Source organism: Apostichopus japonicus, chromosome 8, assembly GCF_037975245.1.
Source record: "Apostichopus japonicus isolate 1M-3 chromosome 8, ASM3797524v1, whole genome shotgun sequence".
In the NCBI taxonomy this organism is placed as follows: Eukaryota; Metazoa; Echinodermata; class Holothuroidea; order Aspidochirotida; family Stichopodidae; genus Apostichopus; species Apostichopus japonicus.
In genome coordinates, this window is record NC_092568.1 from 13,074,414 (window position 1) to 13,087,007 (window position 12,594).

The 12,594-nt window shown below is 39.7% G+C and overlaps 1 protein-coding gene across 8 annotated transcripts in view; it reads left to right on the forward strand.

Annotated features, from left to right (window-relative positions):
• LOC139970463 (uncharacterized) overlaps nucleotides 1–12,594 on the forward strand; it is a 168,319-nt gene that overhangs the window by 150,858 nt on the left and 4,867 nt on the right. For all 8 annotated transcript variants that reach the window (XR_011794153.1, XM_071976196.1, XM_071976198.1 and 5 more), the window contains 7 exons: nucleotides 6–99; nucleotides 1,571–1,768; nucleotides 4,812–4,979; nucleotides 5,334–5,571; nucleotides 6,497–6,659; nucleotides 7,420–10,978; nucleotides 12,171–12,355. Coding sequence is in view for 7 of the 8 variants with exons in the window: in XM_071976196.1 (XP_071832297.1) it covers nucleotides 6–99; nucleotides 1,571–1,768; nucleotides 4,812–4,979; nucleotides 5,334–5,571; nucleotides 6,497–6,659; nucleotides 7,420–10,978; nucleotides 12,171–12,355 (4,605 nt within the window). In the remaining variant the exon portion in view is untranslated. The remainder of the gene's footprint in view (nucleotides 1–5; nucleotides 100–1,570; nucleotides 1,769–4,811; nucleotides 4,980–5,333; nucleotides 5,572–6,496; nucleotides 6,660–7,419; nucleotides 10,979–12,170; nucleotides 12,356–12,594) is intronic.

Below are 12,594 nucleotides of genomic sequence, written 5' to 3' on the forward strand. Positions count from 1 at the left end.
ATTAGATGGAAGTGTGTTCTAACAGTGTTGCTGACATTGTCTCTGCGGTGGTCAACGGTGCTGATGGGTGTCTCTTTGGCTACGGCCATTCTCATCTCGGTGAGTCCCCTCTCTCTTCATTCTTGGTCAAATATCTGACTGCCGTCCATTGGCACCAACCAGTCTTAGTTTGGTAATGCTAGCACTTCAGAGCTAAGAGAGTGCTTATTTGCTTGACCACATCTCATTGACAAGGTTGTGACCTTTGGAGTTGGAGACCCTCATATTTGTCTGGGTGGCCTGTTCAGCTATCCCTGGATATGTCATATTGAGATATTAATGAGTGATATGGATTGGCTACATTGCTATAGGCAGTCTTGTTTGCAGTGTAAATAGAAGTCAGTGAAAGATTGCTTCCTGTGATTAGAAGACAAACTATGGTTTCAAATGAACACTTACAAGTCATAACAAACCACTCAGACTGGATCTGGGAGAAGCTTGGCAGGTATTAATTTACCTTGGGGAAAAACTGCCAAAGATTGGCTTGATAAGGTATCTTCACTGTATGGGTGGAAATCCTTCACTTTCTATGACAGCTTTCTGGCCACAAATGTTTGGTTCTTCTTGCCGGATATTTCAGGCAATTCTGTCTGTGTAGTGCTAATGAAATCTGAAAAGGAAATGGAACGTTGGGTTGTGTGTGGCACAGTGGGATGGATCTCAGCAACCAAGTGCATTCCATGTCGACACATACTAGTCACAATATTACAGAGCTGAATTGCTCATTAACATTTGTTGAATGAAAATAAAGCTGATATTGTTTGACCAATTGTAATCGTATTGAGCTGAAGTATTCAAAATGGCAAGCAGACACAGAATGCAACCCAGTTAAAGCCTTAGAGGCACGCCATAATCCATTCATTCAAATTTCATTGCCTCCCTTGCAGAATATCGTACCCATTTGGATATTTATGATGTTGTATCTGCCACTTCACTAAAAGTATCCCTGGCAAATAATGTCTTTTCCCTTCTTTCAAAATTTTATGTATTTCCCCACTTTGACAGATTTAGGTCAGTGGAGTGATTCATATCATTTTGGCCACCACTGCCGGTTACCTTACTTACTTTATCCTTGTAGGTTATCTGCTCATAAAAGTTATTGTAGAATTTATGATGGGATGGAATTAACAATCCCAAATGAAACTTGAAAAGGCTTTTCACTTCTAATATATGAACATTTGTCTTGACGCAACCATCATGTCCATCCCCGTATAGTCTTCAAGTAAGCATTTAATGATGCAAAAATCTCGTCGTCGAGAAAGAAGGGCAGGATGTGACCACTCTTTTAAGATCGGTAGAAATGTTTATTACTCTGCTCACCTTAACTGGTCGGAAAAATTTCCCTTTACAAAGCTATCAACTAAATCAGGTCTAATCAGTGGACTTCTCGTTTTCTTTTTTGAGTTAGTTACCCAGGGGAATGAAGGGTAAGAATCTGTGCCTGTGTATGACCTTGTCAGGATAGTTATCAATTAAGGTACTTAGTGAGTAATCAACTCTTGGTGTCTTTTATTGTTCTTTGTCCATGCAGGCAAGACATACACCATGATCGGTGGCGATGAGTCACCGCAGACCCTGGGAGCTATTCCATCCGCAGTAGCCTGGCTCTTTAAACTCATCAACGAGAAGAAGGAGCGAACAAGTACACGGTTCTCTGTGAGGGTTTCGGCAGTTGAGGTCCACGGCAAACAGGAACATCTTAGGGACTTACTTGTAGAACAAGCAAATGGTACATTTACGTTCCTATTTTCTTTAAAATTGTCAGACAAATTTTGTTTGATATGTTCGTTATGATGTTTCATATAAGGAGGTAATCATTTTCTCGATCAGGAAGAATTGAGGGTCTGATCCATAATGACAACCTTGTTGTAAAGAAATCTTGGAATAAAATGTTCACGAAAAAAAAACAAGGGTGAATTTGGGAACATTAAGGCTGCTGTCGAAAACTTATCACTGGATAAAGATTTATTTACTTGGGGGCCATATGGACTTATTTTAGTCAATGTTTTGATCAAGATTCTGAGGGCTTGTAATGTATGTCATCTAAGCTAACAATGTTAACTGTTACATCCAATCACATTCTCTGTTGACAAGATTTCATTCATCTTTCCTTACTGTTAGAATTTGCCAATATTTCTCAAAACTTTTGTCAAGTTTTATCAAGTCTGAAAAATAGAGTTTCAGTTAGCATAACAAAATAGGATTAACTACTACTTAAATAATATACCAACTGACATTAGAGACCTGTGCTTTTCCATAATGTATACCATTTGTCTCAAACTTGAACCTTTCACAGAATTGACACGGTAGTCTGTATGATAATTTATAGCAATCAATACATCTAACAGTTAGGCCTATCCTACTGTTACTAACGGTAGGATAGACTAACGGAAATTGCTTGCTTAATATCATACTACTTCCTCAAGCCAAGGACATTTTCTGCTATATCTATTACCATGATAATAAAGGGTATTATTCAAGACTTTAGCCTTCAAGACACATCTAACAAGCGTACTTAGATTCTGCAGCATTGCTGCTCTAGTCGTTCTCCCATATATCTAGGGTCTTTACAGTTTTAAGTTGTGGACCAAACTCAATACCTGCAGTGATTTCATGCCTTACCTATTTCTGATCATAATCATTCTATGATTGACGGATGGTACTATGTAGGTTTGGTGATAAAACAACATTACTAATTTGTGAGACACGTTAAGCATTTTGTTTTGTATTAATAGGTCCAATTAGGTCTAATTAATCTTATTTTTTTCATATTAACAATGTTGTTCAATAACAACTTCCCGACATGGACGTTAAATGGATGTGTGCCGAGAGATTGGCTTCGGTCAGCTTGCGAGTCTACAAGCCTCCATGGCTTCTTTCGCGAGTTCCTGCTTGCGGGAAGATCACATATACATACATACATACATATTAGGGAGTATACAGTTATGTGTGAATATTACATAACTTGATCCAATGCAAACATACAATATATTATTCTTCTCAAATTATCCAGCTATTGAAACCTAAGATAGTCTTTGATTAATGGAGTTTATCCACCTTCCTGTCAGGGTGTTGCATAGAAAGATGTGATTTGTAATGAAGCTTGTATTTCTCTCTCTGTGCAGCAGAAGTATCAGTAGTTGGTCTTTGTTAACACAGCGCTAAAGATTTGTAAGCTGATACAAAGTTATGAATCATTAATTTTGTGTGAAATGGGAAATGGTGTGAGATAAGTACACACCTGTCATTATGCTTTAGGATAAGCCGGAGCTGCTTAAAAGTTAGCAGTCATGGTTATAATCTCATGCAAATCCATTGGGACTTGCATTATGAAGACAAAGCATAACATTGTTTAAATTTTTAAATTACCTTCCATAAAATATTTTGAATTTTTAAACTATCTTCCGTAAAATCTTTTGAATTTTTAAACTACCTTTGAGGTCTTCTGTACTTTTCAGAAAGATATCACTTTGTGTAAATTTTATAATAAGAGAACAATAAAGTGTAAGTTTGAGTATGAAGGTTGAGAGATAGGACAAATATCAGCTTCAAAGAGAATTTAAGCTGTTTGAAGCATGTTTGAAACCATATATCATTTAATACACCCATTGTTCATCATTGTAAAGCTTTCCTAGTTCAAGCTTCATCCACAAATATATAACATCAAGGTTTGTGTTTCATTATGAAATGTTTTGACTTTCAAAACAATTTCAAATTGGACATTTTGTTTTTCTTCATTTTATGATATGACATTGCACTGGCATGTATCAGAGGAACATTATGTGGTTTTATTATTTAGTAATAATGTAAAATCTATTTTTTAGGGGATAACTTGTGTTAGATCCCAGCTCTTCAAGGTACCTTTGCACTTTCTGCCGAGCCTCAGATTGTCTTACACGCCAGATTCTGTTTTAATCGACAAATTTGTTTAGGTATGCAAATTTTTGGCAATTTGCATTGTAAAGTAAGAAGCTCCGGGGAGTTATTGGATAGTCATTGTTGTCGCCATAGGGACAGTGATAGTTTTGATTGGTGTCAAATATCATCCCTAATTATAACATGGCTTGACAAAAAAACAAAGGATATCATGGTAATTACTCACACCAGAGAAATTAAACTATACGGCTGCTTACACATTATCTACTGCCAGAGGCAAATGTACTATTAAAATAATGAGAAGCCCTTCAAATTAAAAGCAAATTAGACAAAGGGAAAGCCAATCAAAGGCTAATATTTCCCTAAGTTCTTTTTATCGATGAGCTCACACAGTGTTTTTTAATTTGTTTACTCTGTTGAAAGAGGGTCTCTTTAGTTCATGCGATCGTTTTTCATAAAGCTGCAATTGAGTTTTTGTAACTTTCTTTTCTCAGACCAAGTTATATCCTAGTCATAAGTGATTGGATATATTCCCCAATATAGTAAATGAATACTTGTGGGTTACGACCATGAAACAACATTAGTGAATTTTTAATGATTTTTAACAGATACAGAAAATTTTGCGACTGACAAAGTTTATATAATGCTTCATCTTTAATCTGCAAACCAGTAAGTTTATTTTCATCATTCCTGGTGTGGTTTTGATCAACCTCTGACTAAAAGGTAACCATAACCTTTCCCTTAACCACTCTGTATAGTGCCACCAGATTGTCAAAACGTAAACAGAAACTGCAATTTTGATATTTCAAGGCATGACAGCAAATATTTACCTTTGAATTTATTGAGGTAGAGCAATTATCCAATTTTTACTCTGTTTGTGTTCATCTGCGATACAGGAAGCAATAATGGAGGAGACGCATCGCCTGCTGCCCTCTATCTTCAGGAAGATCCCATCTGCGGGGTTCAGCTACTCAACCAAAGTGAACTGAGGGCTCCAACAGCAGAAAAGGCTGCATTTTACCTTGATGCTGCAATTGCAGCCAGGATGAACCATGGACAGAAAGGTAAATAATACAGACAAAAATCTTCCCTATCTGTAACCGTACCAGGCTTCTGGATAAGTTCTTGCAATTTTGGGTTTCCTGTAATAAATATGGCTGAAACATGGTTATGACAATGACGTTTACTATGATTTTAGAGCAACAAGTTATCCTAGGAACGTTCTATTTTTCTCTGTCACTTCAGGTTTCCGATAATTTTGTCAATATTAGTAGCAAAAGATTTCTTAATTTAATGGAGTCAACATACAACCCCTCATCTCTCCATTTCCACTGTTGAAGCTGAAAGATTAATTTCAAACTATTTTTTTATTCTCACCTTCATTGTATTTGCTTTTTCTTTTTTCTTGACTACCTCAGAGGAACCAGAGGCTGGTCGGTATTCTCACATGCTGTTCACATTACACGTCTACCAGTACAGAATAGACAAATATGGTAAAGGGGGTGTCAATGGGGGACGAAGCAGGCTCCATCTCATCGATCTCGGCAGCGGAGACAAAAGCAGCAGCAAAGTACAAAACGGGTCATCTTTAACATTTTCTGCTCTCGGAAACGTCATACTTGCCGTCCTGAATGGCCAGAAGCATATTCCGTACAGGTAAAATATTGATGTCTTTCCATCATCTGCTATCACCAAGAAAACCAGGTCTTGACCATAACAGTCATCAACTCGCCATTGGGGAGTACTTTTTTAGCTTTGGCGAATAGAAAATGCACTACGCTCAACATTTTGGGGAGTTACTGGTGGACTAGTCAAACCCCAACATTAGCAAGACTATTTCACAGCATGATCAAAGTAGTACGGTGTCGAACTTGAAACAAGTTAAGTTGTAATTAATTTTGTCAATGACCAAACTCAATAGGAATTTACTGTGTGAAATGGTTCGCTATTTGCATGTGTATCATATACAGGAATTTTTCATGTGAGGAGGTTGTTCACTAACTTTGCGAGGGAAGACAGATGCTTTGTCAATGTTAGATTTGCATTGCTTAAAAGATCGCTTTGATTTAGGCAGTGTAGCGGAAAATCAGTTGTCATTTTCGCACACCATTTTACAGTTAAAAAGCGAAGAATAAATAATTGGGAAAATTGGGAAAAAAGTCCCTAATCGAGTAGCAAGTTGCTGTGAGTTACTGATTAGGCTTACTTGCAAACACCTAGTTAGTAAATGCCTAGTATTACAGAAGCCCTAACATTACAGCGAGAACACGCTGATGTTTTATTTCGTGTTTCCTTACCAAATATTGACAAATTCACTCCATAAGACAGCATCTTTTAAAACCTACCGTGATGTGAATGCCATGAACTTGGCATCAGTTGGAGTCGAACTATTACCGAAGTACTTGCAATCAAAGAAAGCAAATAATGATAACAACCACATCTGCTGTTCACATATTCGTCCATGTTCTGATTCAATCATTTATTTAAGTGCCTTCCTTATATATTGCTCCTATGAAATTGTTAGACATTTTCCAGTCTTTGGATTGAATTTCAATCCCCACATTTAACGTTCTCTTTACAGAGACAGCAAGTTAACACGGTTGCTTCGTGAAGCCATGGGAAGCCTTTCATGTCGTACGGTGATGATTGCCCATGTCTCGTCAGCAATTCCTTTCTACTCGGAAACACTCTCAACAATCCAATTGGCGTCCAGGATTCATCGGATGAGAAAGAAGAAATCAAAGGTAGACAGAGTTTAATGACCTGTCCTGAATTGCTTTGTCCTAAAGTTCATTGGCTCTTGCTGGTTGAAAGAGAATTCTCGGTGGACTTTTCTGCTGTAATTAGTTTTGTTCAGACACCATCCTTCTTTGTGTTTTTTTTTTAAATTTTAAAACCAGTTAGAATTTTTGGATATACCAGCATGCTCATTTGGAATAAAACATTGCTATGAAAAGGTGTATCGAATTATAAATTGGACAGGCACACAAATTACAATTCAGTATTGACTTTTTCTCAGAGAAAAGTTACAAAAGAAGACTGTCTTGATGACAGATTTGTTGACTCAAGTTTGATTTAGTTTATTCTTTATGGTATAGATACTATGACCTAGGGAACTGTTAGTAGAAGACAGACAAGTTCGCAATCACGTAATACTTTGTGTGGTTCATAGCTAACAGTTGAGGGTGTTTTCCATTTCTGTGCTATGACCTATGAAACTGTTAGTGATGACAGACGAGGAAGTAATCACGCATACTTTGTGAGAGTCATAGCTAACTGTTGAGGGTGTTTTCCATTTAAGTACTGAGTATTTATGGGTGCAAGAAGATCTTTCAATGGCTGAAACAGTTCTCACTAAGTTTTTTTATGCTTCGTTGTGATTATATCGTGATTGTCAATTGTATCACAATCTCTGCAGAAACTTATCAAGGTCTTCCATAGATATACTGTACTTCTTTCAAGTAGAGCATTCCATCACAATCTGTTTTATTTTTTCTTTGACAGTATTCTGGTACCAGTTCCTCTGGGGGAGAAAGTTCCTGTGAGGAGGGACGAATGAGAAGGATTCGACCCGCTCATCGCCGTACTTGTCCATCCCCGGTACCTGAGGGGGGTGTTCAGGTTACCAATGCTTTAAACCAAAGTGATCCCGAGTACCTTTCCAGTAGTGAGCAGTCATGTGATACAGTTATCTATGTAGGACCGGACGGTTGCCCCCTCAGCGACCGAGATCTGACAGATAATGAAGGTCCTCCTGATGTGCTTCCAGCTCTGATGAACCTCAATCTGAGTGATTCACAGAGCAGTGACGACAATAAACACCTGGGGAGCGGTAGCGACGGAGAAAACCATCCTCTGTTCGGAGGAGAGGGCAATAATCACATTTCAGATAACAGTGAAAATGAAAATGAGAACAATGACGACTTAAATGAGGTTAATTTGAAGTCAAACAGCAAGTCCAACCTCTCCTCAGGGACAGATTACACAAGCCCAACTCTTTCAAACGGTGGCAGCAGCCACTGTGAAGATGAAAACAAGAACAGAATGGATCAAGCCGACCAAGAGTCTGAACCAGGAAAACTATGCAAACCAGATGTACCAGTGAAACCCAGCAAATTGAAATACCCTCCCTTAATCAAAGAAAAGCCAACCCTACCAACCAAACCATTATTCCGGGAAGAGTTACCAAAGGAGACCAAAAAATCCTCTCTTCTTCGTTCAGAAAAATTGAAGGCTGCCGCCAAAGAAAAGAAATCTGATTGTATTCCAGAGGAGCCCAGTGATTTAGCCGAGGCTGAGGAAGAAGTAGATTTACCAGTCAACTTTGGTAGCAACGAGGACATCGAAAAGGTGAAACAGTTGGTGGATTGCGACGAAATGGAAAATATTCAAGAGATGGAGAGAGAACGACTATCCGATCCCGACAAGAGGGCAAGCTCAAATATCGACGACCTTAGCGTGAGTGAGTTTGGTGAGGAGGATGATCTTACGGAAGCCTTGAGGACTGCTGATGCTGATTTTTCATCTCAGGCAGCATCAGTATCCTCAGTAGACAATCCTATTACTCCCACCAATGAGAAACCAAACCTATTGGATGCTATTCCCTTAACACCAGAAGAGAGGCAATTTTTATCTACCACTTCAATGTTTTCAAACCCAGAATGCCTCATGAAATCATTTACATCGTTGGACAGGATTTCTGAGCTCCTTGAGAAACCTGTCTCCGAATTATCTGAGGATGAAATATCTTTGGCCTTCTCTGAGCAGGAGACCCTGAGCTTCATCTCTCGAGCTTCGGATGAATTAACCACGGTCACAGATACATTAACGATTGATGAAATGCCTTTAGGGTCGGAGGCAGTCTGCTGGTTTCAGCAGCTTGCACAAAGGTCCATGGACAATTTCTCTGAGAACATATCTACCAGCCTGAATAATACTAGCGTTGGTGGTTGTATGGAAGAGCCTTTCCTGCTGCTAGGAATGGAAGAGAGGAAAAAGATGGCCGGGGGCCACTACGTGTACTCTGATGATGAGTCAGAAGTAGTCGATGCAGAGAATTACAAAATGGGGCCTAATTTTCCAGACTGCTTCCGGTTGGATAACGATACCATTGATTCTGTATCTTTAGCCAGCAATGACTTGGAGGCTATTAAATCGATGTATGTCATATCAAACATTCATGCAGACAACTTGTCAGTGGATAGTGATCCAATGGATGACGCAGAGCTGCCTCCTGGGTTAGACCTCGGAGGAAACCTATTGACTCATGAACCTGCTGTGATGACCTACATGACCATCAATAACGATGACCAGGTGGTGATGAGGGAGAAACACATGGCTGATGACCACCCTCTGCGTAGGTTGAGCTGCATCAGCGATGCTACAGATGCCACCTTCAGCACGACCTCCAGACCCAACAGCTTCATCTCAGAGAAAGATGATGACACATCTCATTCATCCTCTCTGGGAAGGTCAAATCATTCAAAGAGTCCTCAAGATTCCAAGATCAATGAAAGAATTGCAGCTGCACTCCATCTTCAGAAACTGCAAGCCCAGATACTGGCCAGAGCTATTGCTGCTAATTACAGCCCACGTATGAAAGGTCATCCAGCTCAGGGACAGCGACTTGCCAGGGGACCTTGCAACCAGACCCAGGTCTCGGGGAACGTCTCCCCTGTTTGGCAAAGAATGATGCCTAACGAGGAACCCAAAAGAGAACCTCTGTATGATGTGACACCTGCTCCTTCTGTGTCACTCTGCGAAAGCACTCCGACCCATTCGAAGACCTCAATTTGTGAAAGCACTCCTACACACTCAAACTCTGTGTGTGGCAGCACACCTTCCCACAGCAGTGCTAATACTGTAATCTGTGTTGAGAAATCTCCAAAGAGGCCTGAAAACACATCATTGAACAGTACTCCGAGAGCGAGTCCCTTTAAGAAAAAGAATGGCAGCCACAGGCCACTTCTAGGGGTAAGTGCGGCCCTGTCTAGGAACATGGAGAGTTCAGCATCTCAGGATGAGGATGAGCTGGCGGAGATGTGGAAGGACAGGAAACCTGATGGTGCTTGTTCTGAGGATATGTGTGACCTGGTTCGCCCACCGGTCATCGGAGCATGCTCGTCTCCCACATTTCATGTTGAAGTGAATCCATGTTACTCTCAGGAATTTGAGTATGAATGTAAAGATCGCCATCATTATCAAGTGCACAGTCCCAAGAGGGGACTCGAGACGGTACCTGAAGTGGAGAATCACATCTATGCTTCCTTGGAGAGAGAAATACCAGAACGGCTCAAGCCTGAGCCAAATATCCCCAAACCAGAACCTAGTGTGAGAAATGGTAAATCTAATATGTCAAAGCTACCTCTTCCTAATTCAATGAAAACTCCCTCTAAACTTCCAGCTAAGAAACAATACAGGTCTTCCGGCAGTAAAAGTGACAGTGAAACAAGAAAGAGTAGTTCTAGGTTACCAAGGACTTCAAAACTGCCTCAAAGTAATAGATCCTCCAGTAAGAGCTCGAATAGCGCCGTTTCTAAGTTAACAGATAAGCCCCCATCGTCAATGCAGAGAACTAATTCCCTTCCAACACACAATAAGTCCATGAGCAAATCGGCACCATCCTTAACAAAGAGTGGAACTTCGTCCAGATTTTCATCCAGGGATCGGCAGGGGTCACAGCTGCCGGTCAGAGGTGTGAATGGTAACCTACCTACAGGTAAAAGGCTGACCAATGTCTCGGACAGTAGCAACGACAGTGGTATAGCATCGGGGGAGAATGGACACCACAGACCGGCAATACTTTCACCATACTCCAAAGTAACAGAGCCCAGAATCAGAAGAGGTGCGAGTAGTGGCCATGGGAGTGATAACAGTAGCTCCTTCAGTGATCACCCTCCAACAGTCACCAGGAGATTACATGGAGCCAGTGGTATGAGCAGTGGCTACGAGAGTAATCGAAGAGATAGCTACAGTGAAGCAACGGCGTCCGCTCCAGACTCATTCAGTGAAGGCTCTTGTGGAAAAGTTAGAGGCAACAAGCTGATCAAGAAGAAATTCCCTGGTAAGCCAGCATTTGTTTGCATGTATTTATCTTGCCATGTACATGACACGTATTCTTGAACATGAAGTTTTATTTGGGAAGAACTTTGTTCAACGGATCGAACCACATACACTTTACGTGCATGTACAATACAACTAACGCCCAAAGATGTTTTAAAGGCCAATAAAACACCAGTTGCATAGATTTTAGGAATTTGAAGGATTTACCAAAGATAAAATGCTACAAGTTGTATCTAGAATGATAAATCAGTCTTTCACTTGTGGCAATGTGCACTTTAGGGGTACATTTCCTCTGGCCTGATAGCATCATCCAAGTCTCTGGTTATGATTTTGAACTGACATGTATGAAGCAACATTGGACAGTATGATTTGTTCTTGGGTACTTTTCATAGCGAATAAATCTCAAAGAAAGAGTTATATAGAATGTGAAGGAAGTGTTAGATTTTAATCAAATTCTTATTATAGAATAACCTTGAATAAGTCATCATTTCTTAGCTTCAAAGTTATTATTTGGTGAAATGGAATCCACAAAATTGTCTCTCAAATTGGAAAGAGATCATATTCAGGCAGAAGTTTTTTTCTTTTCTTGAAAGAAAATATAAGTTATCTGTCTGTTCACAGACCTTGCAAATGATTGGAATATGTCGTCAGATAGAAACCAAAATGTAAAATTAAAACTATTTGCCAAGGAATTCTCTGTGGACCGTGATATAATTGAATCTCGTCTGAACTTGAACCCGTAATGTGTTGAAAAGGTCATGATTCAACCATCATGAACTATGTAACCAAAGATATTGATATTCTTGGAAAAAAAGAATGGTTTGAAAGGTTCTCTTGGGCAAACCATGTACATTTAATTGTGTTTATAATAATACAAAAAGTTTATTAACCAAGGTAGAATAGCTGTTGTACAACACTCTACACCAAAATGTCTTACAAAGCAAGCCACATATAATTTCTCATAGAACCGTAATTTAAATCAGAGAGTTAAACAACTGAACTATATTTTAATATCTGGAATCAGTAACTAGTTGGTCAAACTTTGTCATATTTTGGAGTTTCATTTAAGGACCGACAGTGTGCTATACAAACCACCGTTTTCAACTGTCACTAAGCACTAAATTTTGCCATCACAAATGCCTTTCTTGAAGAAAACAATTGCAACAGGAGTTGTGTCTTTGTTGTTTTCTCAGGGACGAAGTCAAGCTCAAAGAGGAACCGAGCCATTCCCCGCTCTTCTGCCTCTGACACAGGTGTCCCAGTCTCTCACCGGCCTGGTAGACCAAGGCCACTGAAACCAGAGGAGGGGGTAGAAATCAAGGTTTATGAGGTAGATGACCCCAAAATGTTACAACAGCAGAGGGCAGAACCTGTTAAGGTAAGACATCACTAGATTTGAAGTAAAACAGTTAAAATTTAGTATTCTGTTTGTATCCTCATCATATAGAGTTATACTTAGGGAGGGAGGGGTGGTGTTGGGTGGGGTGGTGTTGGGAGGGGGCGGGTGGAAGAAGGTAAACGGTAATCAGGGGACAACTAATGGTCAGACTGGTAGGTACTGCATCCTCTATTTATTTTGTTTGTCTTAGATAAACATAACCATGTAGAAATGTAATA